Source organism: Engystomops pustulosus, chromosome 1, assembly GCF_040894005.1.
Source record: "Engystomops pustulosus chromosome 1, aEngPut4.maternal, whole genome shotgun sequence".
In the NCBI taxonomy this organism is placed as follows: domain Eukaryota; kingdom Metazoa; phylum Chordata; class Amphibia; order Anura; family Leptodactylidae; genus Engystomops; species Engystomops pustulosus.
Genome location: NC_092411.1, coordinates 104645624 through 104671609, shown reverse-complemented (window position 1 = coordinate 104671609; position 25986 = coordinate 104645624). Strand labels below are relative to the sequence as shown.

The 25986-nt window shown below is 39.4% G+C and overlaps 1 protein-coding gene across 2 annotated transcripts in view; it reads right to left on the bottom strand.

Annotated features, from left to right (window-relative positions):
• AUH (AU RNA binding methylglutaconyl-CoA hydratase) overlaps positions 1–25986 on the bottom strand; it is a 136622-nt gene that overhangs the window by 33253 nt on the left and 77383 nt on the right. For both annotated transcript variants that reach the window (XM_072150761.1, XM_072150762.1), the window contains exon 6: positions 21994–22050. In XM_072150761.1, coding sequence (XP_072006862.1) covers positions 21994–22050 — 57 coding nt within the window. The remainder of the gene's footprint in view (positions 1–21993; positions 22051–25986) is intronic.

Sequence of the window (25986 nt, the reverse complement as noted above, 5' to 3'; positions counted from 1 at the left end):
ACAAATTCAACTTAAGAACAAACCTACAGAACCTTGTACTGCTTGTATTTAACATTTTAATTTATTTACTTATGCAAGTAAATAAGTTTTCATTTACTTATTAATTTATCTGTTTTTAAAACATGTAGTGATTTTTTTTAAAATGGTCTACATCAGACACTTTAATAAAGTGATTATATTTTTATTCATATTTTGATTGGATTTGTTTGGTTTACAGAGTTAACTATATTCCGTCTATAGAGATTAATATTTGGTATGGGTATATGGACACACTATTTTTTGGGTAAAAATTGAAGGTATTAACATTTATGACATTTATAACTTATTTATGTGTTATACAGAGGAGAGGGTGATTTGAACATTTTTTGTCCACTGAGAGTGTTTCAACCCACTGAGGTCAGAATGTTCATACAATACACTGCAACACTACAGTACTGCTGTATATTGTAATTTTGGCAGTTCTCCAACAGCCAAGTCTAACAGGCAATCTTATATGACAGGCCTGGGAGCCACTGAGAGGTTCCTAGCTGTCATGGCAACTGATGCTGCTCCTGATGACATCACAAGGGGCAGTTATAATAAATGAGATTGTTGTGCTGTCACCATTCAAGTGTTTTGTTGGTTTTTACTGTAACACTTAAAAAGTTAACACATGCGTTCAGTGCTAGACTGAATGTAGGTGTAAAGAGTCTGCTGTATAACATTACTTCACTCCACTTGTACAGCATTGTACATTAAGAGTCTTCAGAAACTAACTGATTGGTATAATAACATGTGTTTTTTCACGCAATACTTTTAACTTAGTGACAAATCTACCTCAATGCTGTGCTGGAGAGCTAACCACCATTTTTCCAATTTTTATTGACCCTATTCAAATATTCTACAGAACTGCACTATGGTCACACAAATTATTGAAGCTCATTACTTAAATATTGAACAAAGAAATATTATAAGTTTCAACCTTCCCCATTCATAATTCTATTTTCCCACAATGTTAAATAGGTATTCTCATCTGGGAATTGACATTTAATTTAATTAATCTGCCATATAGTATAAGCCTAGACCCCTAATTTTACCACCAAAAACTGGGAAAACATATTGACTCCAGTATAAGCCGAGGGTGGGAAATGCATTGGTCACAGACCCCCCCAGTACATAGCCAACCAGCCCCCTATAGTATACAGCCAGCCCAGCCTGCCCCCAGTAGTATACAGCACTGCCCCCAGTAGTATACAGCGTGCCCCCAGTAGTATACAGCACAGCCCAGCCTACACCCAGTAGTATACAGCTTGCCCGCAGTAATATACAGCACTGCCCCCAGTAGTATACAGCACTGCCCCCAGTAGTATACAGCACTGCCCCCGGTAGTATACAGCACTGCCCCCGGTAGTATACAGCACTGCCCCCGGTAGTATACAGCACTGCCCCCGGTAGTATACAGCACTGCCCCCGGTAGTATACAGCTTGCCCCCAGTAGTATACAGCTTGCCCCCAGTAGTATACAGCACCCTAGCCTGCCCCGTGTAGTATACAGCCTGCCCCCAGTAGTATACAGCCTAGCCCAGCCTTCCCCCGGTATTATACACCTGCCCCCAGTAGCATACAGCTTGCCCCAGCATTAAAAAAATAAAAAAACTTATATACTCACCCTCCGGTGGCCCTGGTGTGCAGCGCTGCTCCCCTGATGTCCGCGCGGCTCGTCTTCAGGCTTCCGCGCCGTCTTCTTTCTTCTGCAGGGCGCCGCCATTGCTCTCTCTCTCGGCCGGCGCCTAGTATGAAGCGCCGCTGGTGACGTCATACTAGGCGCTGCCCGGGGGAAGGACAATGGCGGTGCCCTGCAGAAGAAAGCAGACGCGCGCGGAAGCCTGAAGACGAGCCGCGCGGACATCGGGGGAGCAGCGCTGCACATCGGGGCCACCGGAGGGTGAGTATATAAGTTTATTATTTTTTAAGTATTTTTAACGAGTACAGGCGGTCCCCTACTTAAGAACACTCGGCTTACATACGACCCCTAGTTACAAACGGACCCCTGGATATTGGTAATTTATTTTACTTTAGTCCTAGGCTACAATAATCAGCTATAACAGTTATCACAGGCGTCTGTAATGAAGCTTTAGTGTTAATATTGATTCTTATGACAACCCAACATTTTTAAAATCCATTTGTCACAAAGATCAAAAAAGTCTTGGCTGGGATAACAATGATAAAATATACAGTTCCGACTTACATACAAACTCAACTTAAGCACAAACCTACAGACCCTATCTTGTATGTAACCCGGGGACTGCCTGTATATGACTCGTGTATAAGCCGAGGGGACGTTTTTCAGCACATTTTTTTTTGCTGAAAAACTCTGCTTATACACGAGTATATACGGTGCATTTCTTCATTTGGATGTCATAAAAAAATGGTCCTATAAGAAGATTCCCATAATTAATGTTATATCCCATAAATGTTGCTATGTTGTCCCTTGGAGACAAAATTCTTGTCCATCGTTACGACCAATGAACGCCGAATTAAGATGGCTGGGTGGGGCTCAATAACGCAAGTCTGGCAACAGGTGCAAGGTGTTCGTATCCAAAGAACACGATCTTGTTTCTGAGGGACAACATGGCCACATTTATGGGAAATTATTTTCACAAACTAACAAATGTGAATGCCAAGATGGGAATACCCCTTTGAGAAGCTTGAATGGAAAAATCTATCAAGTTTTGCAGGGCACTGAGGTTACAATAGTTTTTCTATGAAAATATGGATTATGGGAAATATACTGCATAAATATATCCATTCAGTCTTGCAGAGATATTGGTGAACCTAATTTTCATTATATGCTGGCACAAGGATTTGAATCAGGGGAATGAATCAATAGGGCAAAGAACAGAAGTTCAGAAAGTTTAATATCCTAATAACTTACAGGCCGTTTGATGGTATTTTGCCCTGCAATTTTCAGGGCATACTGAATGTTAAGAAATGTCATACAAGAATCATGCAAACTAAATCCCACTCAAATGCCAGGAATGCTCACAAGTTTGATGCTTTTTACATAACGGGATTAGCAGAGCTCTATAACAAGCTGTGCTTGACAAATGTTGATGTACTCATTATATAAACACCCTGCCCAACAGTTTAAAAGCAAGGTCTCAGATTTCGGTGCAAATATTCTAGTACTGTATATTATGCAGACCTCTACTAACAAGTCAGCAGCCTAATATAGCGCAGATAGTTATAAGCATATGGATCTCTGCTTCAATTATCTGCAACCAAAAGCTGAAGCCTTAAAGAGGTTTTTCTAGTAAGCAGCTGCAGGGCTGGTTCAGGATGAACTGAAAAATGAACAGCACTTTCTTTCCTCGAGCTCCGCATTCTCATGGGGTGGTACACTGGTATGTTTTTTACCTCCAGAAGTCAGAAGTGTAAGCAGCCACTGGAGGAAAACAGTCACATCCACTTGCTACTTGCATTTTAACCCATTTTGCATAAATCGGTAGCATAATAGTTGTACAGGAGGAAAAAAAGTAATGGTGGCCATTATATGTCCTGTACCATGCATTTTAGAACATTTCTCCTCTATATGCTCTATCCCTAACTCACAGTTCTCCATGAGCTTATGGGCGAAGACTAGTTGGTTGGAGGTCTCCCATATATATATATATATGACTTCAAAATCTCAAAGTGAATATTGTTTAGGAATGGGAAGTTTAGAGGGCAAAAGAACCACTTCTCTCTGAGAAGATATACGGTATTATTATAAATATTTATCTTAGAAAACTATACAGTCAATCTGCTTAGCTCCTCCTGCTCTATAATATCCTCCTTTCAGGTTACATGGCATTCTCACGGTGTCAGGTTTATTTTAAACCTTTTTCTAACAGTCCAGGACAAGAGAAATCTCCATCAAACGGGTATTTTAACTGTCCTGTGTGGAGGATTCAATTAATATATAAACTGCCCATCTTTACATGGTATGGTTCCTGAAAACACACAAACATAAACCATAAGCTAGTGATGATATATGTGCTCTCCCCAAAAATAAAATGTAGTAGGGAGAATGGTGACTAAAAGGATCAATAAACAACTGCACACAAAGAGGTTTTTTTCTTATCCCTTCAGGCACATTAGGGGCATCCAAAAATATTAAGCAATAGTTAATGCAGTGTGATTGTGCTTTATTTTATTGTGCTTATATAGTTTGAACCTTAGAGATTGGGGAGAGGCATAGTCTTTTCGAGCTTTAGTACAAATGCCACTCAATAGCTGTTTCCCTTCAGTCGTAATCTCCTCTATGTGAACTACCTCCCCATAAGATCATTTTTGACCCATTAATTTGATACCAGGTGTTTCTGCTAGCGATACTTATTCAGGGTTTAAAAAGGCTTAATGAAGTATAGTTAATAAGTGGCAATATGATGTTTGAAATGTAAAAAAATAGAAGTTTCAAAATATCATATATTTTGGGAATTGCCCAATTATACAAAGGTTACTAGAAGAAAGTATGGGAAATGATAGGGGAAAATAATAGATCAGAATTTGACATATATGTTTATATCATATAACTGAAATGTTAACGAAACCGTATGTATTCCTGTAAAATAGAAGAGTACAGAATCTCCAACAATAAAAGATAGGGTTAATAGAATAGAAAGTATTAGAAAAATAAGAGTGAACAGCAGACCTATATTATAAAGTAGCCAAATATAATGAAACTTGGGGATCATGGTTTCAATTTCAGGAAACAACAGAATATAAGAATCTATTTAATTAAAGTAAAAGTGGAGGTTTTTCTCTACCTTTTTTTTTGTAAGATTGAGAGTATGGGGTACGGTATTTAGTAGTATTTGTAATGTGGGTCCTTGTATTTGTTGTTTTTTGGGCATGTAACAGGGTTGGTATGGATATGACAAGGTTATATATATTATGTGGGGTTGTTTTTTTTGTTTACATATATAGGTCTTTTGTTGATTTGACAATATAATTAAAGAATTTATAAATAAGGAGCAATATGCTTATTATCTGTTATGCAGAAGTTTACAGTACAGGCAGTCCCCGGGTTACGTACAAGATAGGGTCAGGAGGTTTTTTCTTAAGTTGAATTTGTATGTAAGTCGAAACTGTATATTTTAGAATTGTAGATCCAGACAAAAAAAAAATTTGGCCCCAGTGACAATTGGAGTATAAAGATTTTTTGCTGTAATGGGACCAAGGATTATCAATAAAACTTCATTACAGACACCTTACAGCTGATCATTGCAGCCTGGGACTATAATAAAGCATCCAGAGAGCTTCACCAGATGTCACAGGGGGCAGAGGGGTCCGTCTGAAACTATGGGTTGTCTGTAAGTTGGGTGTCCTTAAGCAGGGGAACGCCTGTATAGTCAGTCCCGGGGTTACATACAAAATAGGTTCCATAGTTTTGTTCTTAAGTTGAATTTGTATGTAAGTCAAAACTGTATATTTTATCATTTAGTCCCAAGATCTGACCATTGTAATCTGTGTTTGGTCAGAGAGGAGGAGCTAGGGGTTGAGCTGGAGGCGTGGGTTATGTTAATCTTCTCACATACTGTCAGTAATGGGCTGTAATTCCTCTATGTGCATCTAAAGGCTATGTTCACACACATTCTAATATTCTGTTGACATTGCATTTACAAAAATGCAATGTTACACGCACTGTAAACACCCATGCAATGGAAACTTAAACGCAAACGCTATGTAAACGTTAGTGCAAACAACATCAACGAATACACCACATAAGCATAAATGCAATGCAAACAAGACAAACATAAATGACATGTGCCACATAGATGCCACAAATGGCTTGTACGCATAAACGCAAACGTAAATGTGAGACAAACTCCACATAGATGGCAGCACCACAAATGTGAGGTAATCAAAATCACAATGCCAAATAAGCGGAAAAGCGGCACAAAAAACGCGAAAGTGTAAATGTGATGCAAATGCCACATAAGCACAAACGGCACACAAACGCTGCATAAGCGCAAGCGTGACACAAACTCTGTATAAGTGTAACAGTTAATCAAACGCCACGTAAAGGTGACACAAATGCCCTTAAGCGTAAACGTGGCGTAAATGGTGCATAACGTGATGCAAACACCATGTAAAAGTAATGCAAACGGCACGTAAAGTGACGCAAACACCACATAAATGTGATGCATAAGCTTAAACGTGACTCAAACACGTGTAAACGTAACACAAATGCTGCATAAGCGTAAAGGCCCTGCAAATGGCGCGTAAGCATAAACTTCACGCAAATGCCACGTTCTTGTAAACACAGCGCAAATGCCACATAGACGAGCTTCCATTGCCATGTTAGCATGAACCCAGTGCAAAAGCTACAAGTCTCATGTAAACATCAATGCAAGTGCCACATAAGTGTACATTAAATTCAAACGGCACATAAACACTATGCAAATGCGATGCCAGGGCTCAGCTGAGCGTTGATTGGTTGCTATGGGCAAATAAAATAGTCCTTCCTAAGACACCTACGATAAATCTCCCCCTATGTGTTTAAGTTAACTCCCACTCATTTCTTTGTTGATAAAGGACCTTGAAAAATAACCAGACATCTTTTGTGTTATGATATGGCACCATACACATTTCATGAAATATTTAGAAAATACATACACTTTATAAGTGTAACTGAAATAAATATTCGTGTATTTCATATACATTATATATGAATATACATACATATATTTAATACACGTAAACAGCAATAACCCCAACATGGCCTCCTCACAGTGGGAAAAGCCTTGTGTATTTCAGGTATAAAGGGCAGCAGAGTACAGGGTATTGCGACCCCACAAACCTGACACTGATCAATGCTGAGAATAGGGGAATAATATTACATTTCGGGGAAAAAAAAAACCCTTTAAGGACCCAAATCTACAAAATTTGGTGGTCACCTGGATATACATATAGCAATAGCATGATCAGTATCCGTCTGATATCGGCTCACCTCCAATAACAGTTGTCGTTTTGTTTCAATGTATTCAGAATTTTAAAGTCTTCTGTATAGAAGTCAGATGTGTAGCTTTCAAAGATAGAGCTGTAACTGGTGTGTACATTTTTTAAAGGCCTTACAGTAATGAAGACTGCAAAAATGTTTTTAAAATCTTTGTAACTGGACACGCTTTCTGCCACCATTGACAAGCGAGTCCTTTGAGCATGTGGTCAAACAAGCCGTGTCCCCTTCTCCTTCCCCCTCTGCCAAATCTTGCTGATGGCAGCAAGAAAACTTTGCGCTTGCACGGTCACCTCCTTCTATTTGCCATGTGCAGGGAGAAAGAAGACCTGTTCCTCCAACTCCACTCTCACTATGCATAGACCGCTTATTGCATATTATAAGGGAGGGAACTGGAGGTAGGTCACATGAGAAGGACAAGCATTTACTCCAGGACAAGGGGACTCGGCTCATTTGACCACACACCCAGGGACTCGCTCATCAGTGCTAGCAGGGTGCCAGGTAAAGTTTTAAATACTTAAAAAGATTTTAAAACCATTTTTGCATTCTGCATTACTGTCTTTGTGGGAACTTTCTGGTGACAAGTTCCCTTTAAAGATTTTACTGCATATCTAAGCAAAACTATTATTTTTCATAGTTTTTAAATTAAAATATATTTGATGATTTGTGGTGTCCTTCCCCCAAATCATATTTTTTCTCTACATTACATTTGATGCAGTAATGCATTTCTGCATGCAGTGAGTGTGGTTGTGTGTGATCATAGTTCACTTGTAAGACAGAAAAGAAGGAAATTGGTAGTGTGAATATCTATGGTTTGCAGCCTCAATTAGTTCTTGGAAAAACTTTCACCTCCTACACACATTCTCAGGCTCCCCGAGTTCATCCAGGAAATGACTTCACTGTCTGTAAGCTATAGTAGTGTGTATCTCATCTCTCTCATACACTAGAACACATCATATTAGTAATGTACCAGTAATATGTATTTACTAATGAAGTTACAAGTAGTTGGTTAGCTGGAACAGAACATGTATAAACAGACAGGTACATAAGGTTAGCCTGGCCATACCCCTCAATATACAAATTAAAGGGAACTTTCCAGTAGAAATTTACCTAAGACAGCATTATCTGTATGTTGTGAAGCATACGATCACCTTCTAGGTCAGGCATATTTCCCCTAGCATTATCCAAAAAATGAACTTTGAAGTGATATTTCAATATGTTGTGTAAAGTCATTGATTCATTGGGGCACATTTACTTACCCGGTCCAGTCGCGATCCAGCGGCGCGTTCTCCAACAAGGATTTGGGTCTGCCGGGATTCACTAAGGTCATGCGTCCGATATCCACCAGGTGTCGCTGCTGCACCGAGGTCCACCGAAGTTCACCTTCTTCGTCCCGGTGCATGTACATGCTGATCTTGCGACACAAATTATTTTTTAAATTCCACGGTTTTTCCGAATCCGTCGGGTTGTCCGAAGGCCAACCCCCCCCCCCCATTTCTGTCGCGTGAAAGCCGGCGCTGAAACCTGACGAAAGTGCACGATTCGGACCCTTAGTAAATGAGCCCCATAGAGTTTAGAACTGCAGTCAGTGTCTCCCTGCCTCACAAACTCATCTCTGCTATGTGTGACTTCATTCACCAAACTTTGAAAGAGACAACTAGTGGTGCCCTTGGAGGCAGGGCCATCGATCACAGCAGAGTGGATGTTCTGAGGTGGCTAGAGCTTGACTTCAGTGCTAAACACTCCACCTCTGTGACTTCATACAACCATTTTACTCTTAAGTTGATTTTCTGGATGAAGCCAATACACTGGGCCATGAAATTAACATAATCCAGATCATGCTAATCTGCTTGACGTCATATTGGTAGTGGTTTACTAGTTCAATTTCTGCTGACAGGTTCCCTTTAAGTCCATGGTGAAGCAGCAGTTCATCCTATCAATTAAAGGAAACCTACCACTTGAAGTGGCAGGTTTCCGATGGCAATACCGGGTGTTTTAAACCGCGATACCGTGGTTTAAAACACTAACTAAAATAAGCTCCGGCATCAGCTCACCCTGAGCTGGTGCCCGGTATTGCCATCGGAAACCTGCCACTTCAAGTGGTAGGTTTCCTTTAAGGCATTTACAGGCTTCAGCCCTTCATCAAGGGGGTCAAATGTTGCTGTAGCTATTTCAGTGGTGGAATAAAACTTTTTCTTCACTTGCAGTGTGGACATATAAATGTTTCCCTCAGCCACACAATAAGAAGGGTTATGACACAGACACTGCATTTTCTCATGTGGAATACGCAGGATATATACACTACAAGGCTATGCTCACAAATAAATAGATTCCCTTGTCAATAATAGGACCTGTTGGGTTTTTGTATCATTATGCCTAGATCTAAAGGGTTCTATGGGACCTAAAGAAGATTATTGAATATTATTAGTTAGGAAAAACAATTGGACATCAATACATCTGTCACAGGTGCTCCTGCAACCCATATCTCGCGTTGCGAACTCACCTGTGCCCTTCCGCAGTCACAAGAGCGGCGCTTACTAGTCTCCACTCCTGTTCCCGATCCTCCGGATGCCGTCTCCTAGGGAGTGTGTGTGTCGGCTTCAGAAAGTTTAAAGGTTCCGTTCTTGACTACGCTCCTCTGCTGCCTGCCTTGACCTATTGCTACGTCCCCGGACTCGGATCCCGTGCTGCCCGTGCTGACCTCCTGCCTGTCCCGGACTACGATTCTGCTCTACATCACTGTACCTCCGCGGAAGTTTATTTGTCAGTATCCTCATAAAAAACTGTATTTTAGAGGTTCTATTGGCATAAAATAACAAAAGATAGTTATTTATCATTATTACTTTCCAAGTCACTATAAGACAAGTTTGTTAAAAACAAAGACTGGAAGTTGCATTAAGGTAGCAGTGACTAGAAACTACAAGGTATGGTTTCTGGTTGTTAGTCAAACATTTTTTACATATTTACATATACAGTGACCAAAGGGAGAGTATGCAGAACACTTTAAACTTTTCACTCTTTGTGTCATTGCAGCCAATTCGTAAGATAAAATTAATAATAAAGTGTGTGTAATATATATATATATATATATATATATATATATATATATATATATATATATATATATAATATAATATAATATATATATATATATATATATATATATATATATACATACCCAGCTCCCTGCCTCCCAACATATGGCCAGCCAGCCCATGCCCCCAATATAAAGTCAGAAGCCTATACCCCCTAGTATATAGCCAGTAGCCCATGCCCCCTAGTATATAGCCAGTAGTCCATGCCTCCTAGTATATAGCCAGTAGTCCATGCCTCCTAGTATATAGCCAGTAGTCCATGCCCTCTAGTATACAGCCAGTAGCACATGCGCCCTACTATATAGCCAGTAGCACATGCGCCCTACTATATAGCCAGTAGACCATGCCCCCTGGTATATAGCCAGTAGTCCATGCCCCCTAGTATACAGCCAGTAGCACATGCCCCCTGGTATATAGCCAGTAGTCCATGCCCCCTGGTATATAGCCAGTAGTCCATGCCTCCTAGTATATAGCCAGTTGTCCATGCCCCCTAGTATACAGACAGTAGCACATGCGCCCTACTATATAGCCAGTAGACCATGCCCCCTAGTATACAGCCAATAGTCCATGCCACCTAGTATACAGCCAGTAGCCCATGCCACCTAGTATATAGCCAGTCCCCTTCACCAAGTATGCCCAGCCTATAAAAAAAAAATAAAAAAAGTCTGTACTCGCCTTTCCTATGCCCACCGCAGGTCCACTTCTTACTTCCAATGCTCCGGCTCTGATTATCCGCGTGCTGCTGTCTCATATACCATGTCGTTAGCCGCTTGCTAGCATCATTATGTATGTCGATGGTGGCGCAGACACACTATAATGTCAGCATGCGGCTGACATCATGGTGTGTGCAACAGCAGCATACGGGGACCCAGAGGTGGTGTATCAGAAGACAGAAGTGGACCTGGGGGAGGGGAGTCGGAAAGGCGAGTACAGAGTTTGTTTTTTCATAGACTGCACTATAAGCCAAGTTATGTTTTTTCAGCACATTTTTGGTGCTGAAAAACTCGGCTTATACTCGAGTATATATGGTAGACATTTTTGGTAATTTACAAGAAAAACTGAAATGTCATATGGTCATAAGTATCCAGAACCTTTGCTTTGACACTCATATTTAAAGGAAATCTACCACTTAAGTAAACTAAAATTAAACTACAGATACTCACCTAAACTCCTCTTCTTCTCCATCCCGGGACTGTTCTTCTGTAATCTTGATGGGATCGCCTGAAAAAAAAACTGTTACAAAAAGCGGGCAGGATCCTCCATGCCTCTAACCTGATGTCACTTCCCTCTCCCAGCATGGGAGACTTGGACATGCCCATGGCACATCACTGCCATCACTGCTCTCTCTCTCTCCTGTCTGCCATTTCCTGCTACAGAGTGTAAGGGGAGGGGAGACTGATCAAGAGGGGCAGTTTCTGGTGGATTATTTGTTTAGATACATGTGTAGGGAAAGCTGAGAGTTTATAGGGAAAGATAAAAGTGTTGTTTTTTTATTATTAAATTAGGCAGCACAGGACTGAGTGCTGGGAGCAGCATGAGGAGAATCAGATGAGAGCAGTGCAGGGAAATAGGGGGTGGTGTACACCCTCACACCAAATTCAGCACAGTGAGGACATAATGCGCATAGCAACGGCCATCTGAGGGGTCACTTCCAGAATCTGATAGCAGGGGGAAGACCGCTGTACAGAGGTGCAAGGAGCTCCTTAAATTACATGCCCTACAACATATCAAAAGTTTATTTTAAATAATATTTACTCTTTAAAGAGTGCATATCTCCAATTGCACAGATCGCGCTGTGCAATCTGTGTGCGCTATATAAAGGAATTATTTTTATTATATTAAAGGAAAGATTTTCCTCGTGTGTTTGTAGGTGATAGATTTACACTGTACATATTTGTTACATATTTTGGTAAACATTATTCTACCAAGATAAATTCTCACGTCATCAAAAAAAAAAAAAATAAGTAAAAATTGTTATGATATGAAAATCGGTTCCAAATTATTGACAATTACCCTTGTTAATTTACAGTATATAAAACCTCACAGGATCAGTATACACTTATATTCATTTCATATAAATAATGTGAGTTACATCAGCTTCAACAACGTTGGCTAAGCGTCCCAATTGAAATCAAACTCATACATAAGCTGTTTTATACTAAGAATGTCCTTTGATGAGAGTTCATAATAATGGAAAATAGAAGCTGAGCTGTGATTGATTGCTATGCAGGCTGACTGCCATAGCAGCCAACAGACAATGGCTCCTATAGTTTGACATTAGGTTGCTAAGTGTATTTTAGTCTACGATAATTCCTTGAATCCCAGAGAGCGATTGTGCAAAATTTTGTGACAGTAAATGCGAGGGTGTGAATTGATTTAATGGCCATACACAGATACATACATATACCTAGCTGTATATATTAGATACATATTTTGTAATATTTATGAAGTGTTTTGATGATATCAGAGGTGCAAAATCAGCAGAAAGCTTTGGGAGTGATATAGTTTAATGAAAATCCTCTATGGCACAAGTTCTACGCTCTGTTTGTACCGTCTTGCCATAAAATTAATATGAAGGAGTAAATTAGATACTGTTCTTATTTAAGCCACAAAAAACTTCATCCTGTACATGAATGCAGACCACTGTTTCCTGTCTCCTTGACACCTCCATGTTCCCCACACAAGGTTTGCAGGTTATCAGATAATGTGTGAGAGCAGGTGTGTTAGCATTCTGAAGAAATAACTACCACACTTGGCAATATGAATGTCAAATGGAGATATTGAATTTTAATATTTTATTATTTTTTATCCGTTTCTGGTTTTGTTTGGGCTAAACTTTATAAAAAGTAAAAACTTTTTTTTTCTTTTACTCAAGTTGTCCGCAATTAGTACAAATAATCTGTACTAAAATTACCAGGTAGCACTGCAGTACAAAAATTAATGTAAAAGAACCCCATAAATCACAAATGTCACACATTTGTATTTTGATTATTTTTGAGGGGGTTCAGCTTCATTCGACTCTATGGGACTGTCAGAGATAGCCTAGAGCTGTTTTGACAGTCACGTTGAAATAAGTAAACTGCTGTGATCTTGCACCAATGATGTATTCAAATGGGACACAACTTTCTTGGTGGGACCCCTTTCAGTCTAGTTGTGGCCAACCACATTTCTGTTACTAAAAATTAGAAAACTTTAAAGAGGTTTTTTTTAACCACTTACTCTTCATCTTCAGTCTACATAATGCATGATGAAGATGACAACACATCTCATATCCATTAGCCCCAGAGTCAACCCATGCAAAATACGATGGAGATCAAAACGAGAGAAGAATGTACGATAATGTAATCTCCATTCATCAGCATTGAAATTATTTTTGGTAAGGCGTACACCACGCTACTAGAACAGTGTTTTACAAAATTACTAACGTATATTAACAAAAAACCTTTATTTTGCAATAACTTGCAAGGTGAGTCTAGCCTTTTGATTCTTCCTGCTAATGAGAAGTTTGGTCACTGTAGAGTGGGCTTTCAGTCAAAATGCTCTTAAACATTGAGATACTGTACAACGAGACCGATCCTTACCCTGTTTAGTGCTGGCGAGCAATTCCAGCCACAACGATTGCCCATGGAGATTCTCTGCATTATCCGGTCCTCTCTTGGATTTGTCTTTGAAGGGCAAGCTGCCTTCTTGAGTGACTTTGTTTGAGGGAGTTTGTGATTTTGTAAAGTTGCAATATTGTAGTAATCACAGACGAACTTACACAATATACAATTTATGAAATAAGCTTTAAATACTGCTATTTTAGCCATGCAAGGATATATTCACATAGTAATACAAAATGACCTTGACATTTAGGAAATTGAGTGTTTTTCCTTAGCAATAACAAGGGGGAGCAGAGGTTGCACACATTTTTATCAAGGAGGAAAAAAATACTCATCTTAGCATTTTTGAGTATTTAAAAAAAAAAACATGGAATATGAAATTTTCAGTAATACAAATTAGCATCACCCAGACCACACAATGGCTGACATTACAGGCCTGCAGACCAGGTAGTGGCCGATGTCGAAGACCCCCAGAATAGGCAGTGGATGGTGTTGCAGGCCCCTAGAACAGCCAGTGCACCTGCACACTGAGCCAGCAGCAGGTATACTGTCCCACACTGATGGAGGAAGGATGAAAAGCGTAATTTTTTGCATGGGGCATTTTTGAAGGAGTAATATTGCCTGTGCAAGCTTCCATAAATTTTGTACAGATGTTAATGCTAGCTCTAGGAGAATGCTAATTTATTTGCTAGCCCTTGCACAAGACACAGAGAATTTACTGAATAGAATCTCTTTTTTGTTTTTGCGTTTCCATTTTTTATTCCCTACCTTCAAAAATATATAACCTTTTTTATTTTTCCATATAAGGAGCTGTATGAGAGCTTGTTTTATGTGTATTTAGTATTCCATGTCATGTACTGGGAAGCAGAAAAAAAAATCCAAATGCAGTGAAAATGGTGAAAAAAGCATTTGCACCATTTTCTTGTGGGCTTGGATTTTACGGCTTTCACGAAATGACATGTCTACTTTATTCTTTGGGTCGGTGCGATCACGGGGATACCAAATTTGTATAGGTTTTATAACGTTTAAAAAATTTAAACCTCCTGTACAAAAAAAAAAAAAAATTTCATTTTGCCGTCTTCTGGCACTAACAACTTTTTCATACTACGGTGTACAGAGCTCTGTGTGGTGTAATTTTTTGCAACTTTTGATGATGTTTTCAATGCTATCATTTTATGGACTGTACGGCCTTTTGATCACTTTTTATAGAATTTTATATTTTTCAAAATGGAGAACAAAGTGGCATTTTCGACTTGAGGCGCCATTTTCCGATACGGGGTTAAATGCTGGGAATAACCGTTATTATATTTTGACAGACTGGCCATTTTAGATACATAAAAAAATCTTCTGTAACACCCTTCTAAACTTTTGCTATGCCTGCTTTAGACTGGAATCTATGTGCACCGAAATAGAGCCATTTTATCATGACTTGCACCAAAATTGCATCTTTTTTTATATTTTCTCATCTGAGTTTTAAAGATTTATAAGGTGTAACACTAGAGAAGCCACAAATTTTGGTGTAAATATGCACATTCGCCAAAAAATGTCTCAAATAGAAGAGAAAAAAAGCCCAAGTTATATTACCCCAATGTATACTTTGCTTTACTTATCTTATACCACATTTATATCTTTTTGTATTGGCTGTACAGTTACAAAGGGAACTTTACATGTTACCGGACAGTTACCAGTGCATTGTGGAAGGATAGTAACACAGTGCATAGTTACTGTAAATTGGATATCTGAGAGGGGAATAGAGATAAACCAATGTCTGAACCAAGGAAATCAGCTGAATTTGAAAACACTGAAAGAATCTATGGAAATGTGTGCAGAAAACTGCATACAAGAACCTAAAATCAATCCACAAACCTGTTAATAAAAAGTCATTCATGAAATGAATGAACTTTTATTTTCATTTGTCATTTTATGAACTAAGTATGAATAAAAAGTAATAACTAAAGATTTAGAGATTTAGGGATTTAGAGCTTATTCACTTAAAATATTTAAATTAAATAAAGAACTTGTTAGTAAGCCCTTAAAATAGAATAATAGATTGGCTCAGATGAGGAAATATATCCTGCAAAATCTAGGTTTCCTGTCCAAAAACTTTGGTCGGTAGGTGATAAGTTAATGTGGTGAATGGATGGTTAATAAAATTAGTAAGATTAGCATGGTTAATAAGATTATCTGTATGCACTTTTATGACAGATCAATAATGGCTCATTGGGGTAAATTACTGTTTGGACAAAAAATTGCTATGTCTGTAGCGAGCAGGAAAGTCACAACTTAGGTCATATTATTGTGTAACCTTTGAAAACATTTTTTACTAGGAGTGATTTCTTGAAGAATAGGAAATGATTCACCTCATGGTCATCCATTGTTCTATAAGTTCTTCTATACAAATAAAAAGTACTCAGGCATTAGGGTCCAATATTTAGGGTTATGCTTTCCACTGCAGGCATTACAATATATACCAAGTAGGAGATATTTTTCAGTAATAGAGTTTGCTACCTGGATTCTTTACACTTATCTTTCACAAAGTTTTCCACAGGAAGTTATATTTTGGTGTGATCTATAAATAGGATTAACTGATACTGTCTGATTATCCAGAACCGCAATCTTACTGTTATGGAAAATCTATCTGGAAAACACTAGCAAAGTTGAAACGAGTGTAATTCATTTTCGTCTCGTCTGAGGACCAACTTCCATTAAAGTCAATGGAGAACGCCAGCATTTTGGCGTACAAGCCCTGAAATAATTACAATTACTTTTGAACTGCAGTAATTATTAATATTTTCTCCTTCATGTAATCTTCCTGCCAAGAGGGTGTGGAGCGGCGTGGCCGGTGGTTGAGTGAGCAGGCTGCGAGAGTTCACCACTGGCACAGGCACTCAATACATCAGGGGGGTCTTGATTCCTGAAGTCTCCACCAAGAAGGAAGGCTTCCATCATGTGGTGGTGCACAGAGAGCTGGCGTATGATAGATTCCCCACATGGGATCATAAAAATCTCTATGCAATCTGTAATTGGGCAAATGCTTTTGGAAAAAATGCCACCTGCCAAATCAATCAGTGTTTAACGCTTCATCATATAAATATCATCTTCCTATTGTGTGCTGTGGCCACCTTAGAAGACGGTCAAATAGCAATGGTGGAGCAGCCTCTAGCCTAGCAATACTGAATTCATATATTATAATAATTTTGTTTTTTTAATTCCGCAGTTTTTCCGAATTCGTTGGGTTGTCCGACGGCCTAGCCCCCCGATTTCTGTCGCGTGCAAGACATTGCGCCACAATCCGATCGCGTGCGCCAAAATCCCGGGGCAATTCGGCGCAAAACAGAAATATTCAGGAAACCTGACAAAAGTGTGGCGTTCGGACCCTTAGTAAATTAGCCCCATTGAGTTTTACTCCTATTGTCTCATCTGGCAGTTTGAACTGAGCACTAGTGGATGACTGACCTGATATCTGCCACAGACTTCACTCTGCCTTTGTCTTGCAAGAGTTAACCCTCTGTGCTTGTGATTGATTGCTCTTTTCACCTAGCCCCCTTACAGTGTTAAGCACAGGCTACACTCTTTGCTTGTCAAACTTCTGTCAAGCCTTGTGCACACTTGCTTTGTTTGATAACTGTCTAATCCCTGGCCTGTATTTTTCTATTACATTGTGATTTTCTCATTGCTTGCTCCCGCTGTTGTTGGCCCAGTTTGTTAACTCCCCCTTATTGTGTTTTTTAATTTTTGTCATGTTCTGTGTGTGCACAGACATCAGTAGGACCAGGCAAATGGAATGAACATCTGAAAATTGGGTTTATCATCAGTGCCCACTGACTGGGTCTTCTGTTTGCCTTACAAAATGCCTTACAAAATCATGGTGTCAATAGTTGTTGGAAAAAACAACATATATAAGAAAGAATTAAAGCACAACTCCAGCATTTTTTCACAAATAAACAGCTCATAGGATGTAGAGCAACTTTGCCTATTACCTTTGTTACCTATATCCAGCTGTTTATTTGCTATCCTCCTCTGTTTAGCCTGGTTATACTAGCTGGGTCTCCTGTCATGTCTGCCTACTCTTATGAGCCGTACATTTGTAAATGAGATACAAAAGGGAAAGAGGGGAGGGCTGCTGCTCCGTCCTCAGAGGAGGAAGGAAGGGGAGGTCATATGACGGTGCTCTCTGTGTGTATAGGAGAGGTGAATGTGTTCAGTGGTGTAGACACAGATGTCTCCTACAAAGAATAGAGAGGTACAAGATCTCCCCTGTTTGCTATCAGTCCTTCCATCCCTGTATGTGATTCTATGGAACTTTCTCCATCTCTCTCTTTACCCCCACATACCTTGTACTTGGCACTTTTTGCATAGTGCAGAGAAGCTATTAAGAAGCCACTAAGAATCCCTTAGTGCTCACACAACAAAGACTATACATTTCACGTTTTACTTCTAATTTCTAATACCTATTACATGTTCCATGCTCCTCCATGTTACAAAAGATACCAGGCTGGTCACTATATACATCCTGTATGTGCACTGTGCAGTGTTCAGTGGATTCACTTGTAATAATCTGACAGGATGTAACCCTAGATTACTTAATGGGAGAATACAAGGTATCATGGGAACGAAGGGAAAAGTGAATTTGAGTTCAGGACATATATAGGACAAAATATAAATATATAATATAAATATATAATATAAAATATTTAAAACTTTGGTTACACTTTAAGTAAAACATGCATTACCTTCTAAAACTATGACAAAATCAGAGTTAACTAACCCTAAGTTTCCAATGAAAATACCTGCTTCCCTTATGTTAGTCTGGAAACCTGTTCTTCAGAAGGGGCATGTTGCTTTTCATAAGCTGCCAACTATTTCTGTATGATCAAAACATAAAAATGGCAGACTGAATAAGAATCCTGTAACTAATCACCTTATAGGGTGACCGTGACCATTTCCAGAAGCTTTTTCTGCCTCTGTAAACTAGTGACAGATTGCAGTTGTTACGAGGTCAGAGAATACATTAATTCCAGGGCAATGGAAAGTATGTTTGTGAAATGAAAAGGGCCCTTGCTGACATTGCATCACTATTTCTAGACAGTGCCTTGAGTACAAAATAAATCTCTTGTCTTGGATGTGTGCCCAAAAACTATGACCTAGTTTCATAAGGGTGGGAAACAAATAAGAAGTATCCTTGAGGGAGCAGATTACCAGAATAGCTTCAAATTAAAAAAAAAGAAAAACCTGAAGTCTCACACAGAGAACTATTTTTACAATTATTTAAGACTTTTTTTGTTTCCATGACCATTGTGTTTTGTAAGGATGTTCTGAGGATAATACACAGTATCTACTGATACATCTACTGATCACATTAGCGGTCTTAAAGAAAAACGAATTCTGAAAATGAATAATAAAAGTAATAAGAAATATAGTATCTCTTACGGTTGTAGAATTTTAGCCGAGTACATAGGGATTAAACTTCTTCCGATGGCTCCTACACTCTGGGACTAGAGGGGGTTAATACTAGAAAATGGGGATGGATTTAATAATCAATTGTTCTACTGAAGACAAGGCGGAGCGGTGAAGCCAGTCTTCTTACAGACATATGACTGTTAGGAGGAGGTAGTGGCATTGCTCAGCCACTCAAAATTTTTTTATTCAGTTCCTTGCTTTAAACATAAAACAAAACCAAGGGATTGAGACAGAAAGAGAAGATTTTATTTTTTGCAATTTCAGTGTTGCGTTAATATGCAGAGGCCAATTAAGGGGATCATACAATGTCGAAGTTATTTTCCCACTTTATTTTTTAAAAGGGTAATCAAACTGTTTGATCACTAATACTTATCTTAGTCCTTGCCTTTGGGGGAGGTTTCTAGACATTTAATTACTGGAGGAGGCTCCTGGGCATTTCAATACTGGGGGAGGCTTCTGGGCATTTCATTACTGGGGGGCTGATGGACATTTCATTACTGGCGAAGGCTTCTGGGCATTTCACTACTGGGGAGGTTTCTGGACATTTCATTAATGGAAGAGGCTTCTGGACATTTCAATACTGGGGGAGGCTCCTGGACATTTCAATACTGGGGGAGGCTCCTGGGCATTTCAATACTTGGGGAGGCTTCTGGGCATTTCATTACTGGGAGGAAGGCTTATACCTGAGTCAATACGTTTTCCCAGTATTTTGTGGTAAAATTAGGGTCTTCGACTTATACTCGAGTCGGCTTATACTCGAGTATATACAGTAAATACTAAATGTGAGTTTTTTTATAAATAACTAAAAAACCATTTAGAAATGTGGCCCGGACACTTGTTTCAATGCAAATTATGACAGATTTCTCTCCCCAATAATTTATGAGTATGCAAAATGAAGGCCAGTGATTTCTCAGATATTCCTATCAACAGCTTCAATGTGATTGTCACAAATAGAATGCCTTTGCTCCTCTTAAAGGCTTCTACAGAGAATTATAATTGGATTGAGATCTGACAATCTCCATCGAAACATATTCTTCTATCGTCTTCTTTAAAACACTATTTTTATACACTGGTGAAACAGCATCCTTAGGACACTGAAATATTTATATTGGCATTAATTCTTGCTTTGCCTAACTGGGAAATCTCTGACACATGAGCCAATTTCTCATGAAATTCAGAGTCCACAGAGAACATAAAGTTGTTTGTTGATAGAAATATGGTAAGAGAAAGTCTTTTGTCATAGAGTAGGAAAGCCAATGTAAAACCTTGAGGCACAGAGAGTTATTATACACTATTATATCAATAACACATATTCAGTGCTTAATGCAGAGAATCATAGCTTGCCAAGATGAAATTATATAGTATAAAACAATGCTTGGTCCTATATAGGAAAAAGCCGACTAAATACTATACTCGGCAATGTGTTGACCAGATCCAAGGACCCCATGTATGTGGGCTGCAGTACACACTAGGTATGATCATCTGTCTACATTCTATACACTTGGTTGGAAACAACTGTTGGGATGACACAGTACAAATAAGCTGCCTGCATTACACAGACCAAATACTCCTGGGGAGGAGATCCATGACAGCTGTCAACATAATTCTAATTCCAAATGAAAGGAACAAAGTTACCACAGTATAACAGGCTGTGCTCCAGGGAAAGCACAAATATAGTAGAGACGACGTCCAAATTATCTAGTGTGGTGAAAGTGATGTGCTTCACAAAAACCATTTACATCACTTCCAGCCTTTGCAGGAAACTGACCGCCAGTCAAATGTTATATCCCTTTTCCATATGCCATATGATCCATATACCGATTACAGACAAAAGTGCTAAAAACCTCTTTGAATAAGCTTTATTTAAAGGTTATGGAACATTTGGTTTTTTTCTACCTCCCTATAGCACTATGTTCTACAACTTGCACAGACCCTTTGAATAAAAGTAAATATCTGGCACCCAAGGGTGTCAGCTCAAATATATATGATGGTTTGCTACTTTTGTATACTAAATGTGAGGCAAACAAAAAGGTCAGCGATTAGAACATTTTAAATATAGAGACAAAATAACAGCAGTGGAATATAAATCACTCATCCTATGTGTTCCAGATACTGCAGGTGGCACTTGCAAAACACACTGGTTTATTAACAAAAATTACCATATCTTCCATGACAAGATTAGTTTCAAAAACAATGTTTATTTTTTATCATATGTTTCTCTTAACGCGACGCATTTGAGCAAGATGTTAATTCCCATCATTTAAATAGTCATTACTTAAAGTGACAGCTTAGGCAAAAAACACAACCCGCATGGAAATGTTGTAAATTGCTTTACTTTCGTAAGGTGAAAAACCTAAAACAACAGTTTACATGGATATGTCTATAAGGTATACACATATGTTGTAAATGCATAAATTATGTATAAGTTATAGAAATCAGACATTATAAAACATGGACAGGATTCATGTGCTTTGATATCATGATAAAAATTAACCCTGTGGTGTGATTGATAGTATGTTTCCCTGTACTGTGACATTACTATGTGTATTATCCCTGTACTATGACATAACAGTGTTCGTCATTGCTGTGTGTAAATCATATACTGAGTGTAAAGTTTTAAGCAACCCTTTCCAGAATTCTAATAGCTAAAATGGTTCCAGTATGGTTACTAAACTAATTCAAAGAATAAACCAGTCTCACAGTTTGAGCTTGGCTGTATAACTGAGATTATCAATAACCCTGTCCATATATAAAGTCTTGTGATCAAGAACATAATGAAATGTATGCCATAAAGTATAGTTGTTGGGTAACAAATTGCTGTCTGCTTTGATATTGTTTCCATATAAAACAACCTTACCTGCTCCAGGAATTATGGCCAGTTTAGTTTCAACAAGTCCCATTTTTGCTGACGATGCTAAAAAAAGAAAAAATAAATAAATACATTAAAAAATGCATCAGTTTTGCAGAATCTTTTTTTCAGAATCTGATATTCTTGATTACGGAGCATCATGAAACCAAACCGATATGAACACTATACCTGAAGGCAGCATACAAGTGGGGGGGAAAAAAACACTGGGGGGAATTTATCATGGCAGGTACTGGACTGGGCCGGTGTAAAATTCATTTGCCAGGAGCATGATGCACCAGCGCTTCATAAATGTACCCAACTGATTGCACTTTGTAAACAGTATTTCAAATTCTTATAAAGCACCCCACACGATTTCTCTGTATTAGCTATACTAACGCCCAGTGATATACTGGAAAACAAACCTCTGGATGTTGGTAATTTACAATACGTAGGTAGTGGTCCTGTACACGCACTCCATGTTTAGGTGCTCTACCCCATATAGACTTAAAGAGGACCTTTCACCACCTCAAATATCCTAAAGTGAACATACCATACCATGATTCGGGGGCAATAGCCCCCTCCATTCCAGAGATATGAGCCCCAGTGTCAGACTATTAACTGTGATGTATCTTCAGAGAGGAGGAGCTGCAACACAGGTGGGGAGGGTGATTACGCTAATATCCTCAGACACCATCCAATAGGTGTGATGTCTGAGAATCTTGCTATGTACGAACACAGCTGCGGCTATTGCGCACTCCCGGCATCATGTTTCTCACGAGATCACGCTGTGTGTTCCATGTTCTGCGCGTAGCTAGGAAGCTGCGTGCACTCGGCAGTGCAGAGACGTGATGCCGGGAGCGCCCAGCAGCTGCAGCTATGCTTGTACATAGCAACAAAGGTCCTTTAAAGTGGTCTCCTGCCACATAAAAAAAAAAATCTAATTTTCAACCACTGCCTTTCTGATGGTGACCTTTTACCTTCTGGTTCCCCTCTGCACACGCATGCCCATCCTCAGCAAATGATAGGCAAAGTGATCAGCTGTGCAGCCATTGCCAGCCATGTGATGTTGCTCTGAAATGGAACCAGAAACTATAGTGCAACATAGACCCATGAAGCATACGACCAACAGAAGGCGCACCAAAAAAAGTTGGTGCTCTCTGTCGGGGCAGTGCAGGGGGAACCAGATTCATGAAGAACGGGTGCCAGAAATCATGAATCTTGGTGCCCTCTGCGCTATACACAGGCTTACTGCACATAAATGTGTTGTTGATAAATGTGCCCCATTGTGTGCGAAGAGCCTTAATCCAGATTTTGGAGCCCTTTATTCATTTAATGTATGTGCATTCAACCTGTTTATAAGAGCTACATTTCTGTAATCTTTGTATTACTCAGGGAATGCATGGCAATTTGGCACTTGATATTTTAATAAAAGTACATTCCCAAATTATCTTGGTCCTTCCCCAGGTCAAAAGCTTTAATCAATAAAATAGCTGGCAGGTTTCACAGGCAGACATCAATGCTCAGTTCACGGAGACAGATAAATAGATCAATGATTTCCTTTTATCACTTCTGTTTCATGATGACTATGTGTTAACTAAGTTTTAGTGATGTTCTAATTTATCGGTCTCTTCCCCATCTCATCTTTTTATTATATGCATATATCATACCTCCAAGTATTAACATTTAATTTCCACATGTTATTAATGTTTAGATTATAATATTTTTACCCGTATATACTCGAGTATAAGCCGACCCGAGTATAAGCCGCAACCCCTAATTTCAACACAAAAAACTGGGAAAACCTATTGACTTGAGTATAAGCCGACGGTGGGAAATGCATTGGTCACAGCCTCCCACTATAGAGTCTGCCAGCCCCCTGTATTATATAGTCTTCCAGCAGCTATAACATATATCCTGCCTAGCCCCTGCAACATACAGCCTGCCCAGCCCTTGTAGTAGGAAAAAAAATAACACTGTACTCACCTTTCCAACGTCCCCCATAGGTCCTCTTCTGTCTCTGATGCTCCGGTGCCGCCTCGGGTTCTTCGGTCCTCTTTGGATTCTTCCGCTCATCTTCGGCTCCTCTCTGGGTCTCCGTACTCGGCCGATTGCCGACGTCATTGTTTGTGAGCCGCTGGCATCGCAAGGGGATCCGAAGAGGAGCGGAACTTCCCAAATAGGAGCCAAAGAGGAGTAGAGGAACCCGAAGAGGATCCGAAGGACCCAAGTTGGCACCGGAGCATCAGAGACAGAAGAGGACCTACGGCTGACGTCAGAAAGGTGAATTTTGACTTTATTTTTTTTAGTTGACTCGAGTATAAGCCGAGTTAGGGTTTTTGAGCACAAATTTTGTGCTGAAAAACTAGGCTTATACTCGAGTATATATGGTAATTCAAACTTTGCACTACAACTTACAATAAGTTGAAGGAGCAGAGTCCATGCGATCTCTCCTGAAACCTGGCACAAAAATAACCAATGCAGCGAGGCCCACCATAGTTAAAGGGGTTAATAAGACTGGAAGAACCAAATTTCAACCAAACTAAATGTATTCATTGCTTACTTCAAGCCTTTTGAATAAATATATATAGATATATATGGTACAGACACACACACAATCTATGGGTATACAATTAATAGTGCAAACATATCCAATGCCTACATTGCACAACACACTATGTAATTTCCAATCAGCAGCCAGATATAGTGCGGATAACCCTACTAGTTAACTTTTAAATGTGTGTAAGCAGCCCTAGATATCAGAAGCATTACACAGTTACCCAACAATTAGGTGGTGGTATATAACATGCCTTATCAATGAGTTTAACAACTGGCTGGAAGAATCTAAGGGTTACAACCTCATAATGTACACTACTCTTATTTAGCCAGGAATTTATGCAAACAGAGCAGAACCAGTCAGAAGCCCTTGTCTGTCAAAAGTCTGTCTTTGAGACGAAGGCCATTAAGATATTATAGCACCGAGACAAACATCCAAGTCGCTTATCTGTTTGGTTTATGCCTATGCACACAGCATGTCTGGCAATAAAACATCATAAGTTTTATAGGGTATTTTATAAAACTGCTGTATTAATTACACTTCCACAGCAAGGTTTGTAAGCCATATAAAGAGCACTGACCCACAGTAAGACATGCAAGCCTTCATATTAGCGGTGAAAAAAGATGTGTTATGGCTAACTGGCTGTCACCTGCTGCACTCACCATGGCAGAAGTGGTCTCACAGAAGAAACTTATGCAACTAGATGGAGTTGAAACACTACGTCACAAAGGGAAACAGGCAATGGTGGAGGAGGCAGTGAAGTGCTTCATTTGGGTATAAGTGTAGTCCATTCCTCTGAAGCACGGATACCTTTCTATTGAGGCATCTAGAGGGAGCATTACTTGAAACGTGGGGCATACCAGAGCTTTTCGAGCTCCGTCCACCTATTCTATGCCGACAGCATAGCCCATGAGGTAAGATAGAATTTAATGTCCGGTAGAGCCTGCCCCCCATTATTAACTCCCGCTGTAAGAATGGACTTCGATATCCTGTGGCTCCTGCCTTGAAAATATAACATTTTTCATCTCCATTGACATCCATTTACATCGAGCAAGAGCTTCAGAAAGCCTTATGACATGTGGGATTAAAACCAAACCAGTATATCTATTCCAGAAGGAACAGACTCACAACTGTACACAGCACTGTTCTGACCTGATTGGGTCTCTTCAGTATTGTACAGTACTCTTACTTCTTGAGCCTAGTCACTAGCCTCTCACTCAGCCAAACCAGTTCCCTACGCTGTACCGAAGAGAGGACGAAACACTGCTGTCTACAGTTGGGAATCTGTTCTTTCTGGAATAGATATACTGGTTTGGTCTTAATCCCGGATCCTGTCACAATGCTTCCTGAAGGTCATGCTTGATGTCAATGGAGCTGCTTTACAAGGTAGCTAAAAGAAGCGTGGATTTCCTTATCGCATCCTGGAAAACTTATTTGCATGTTTGCTC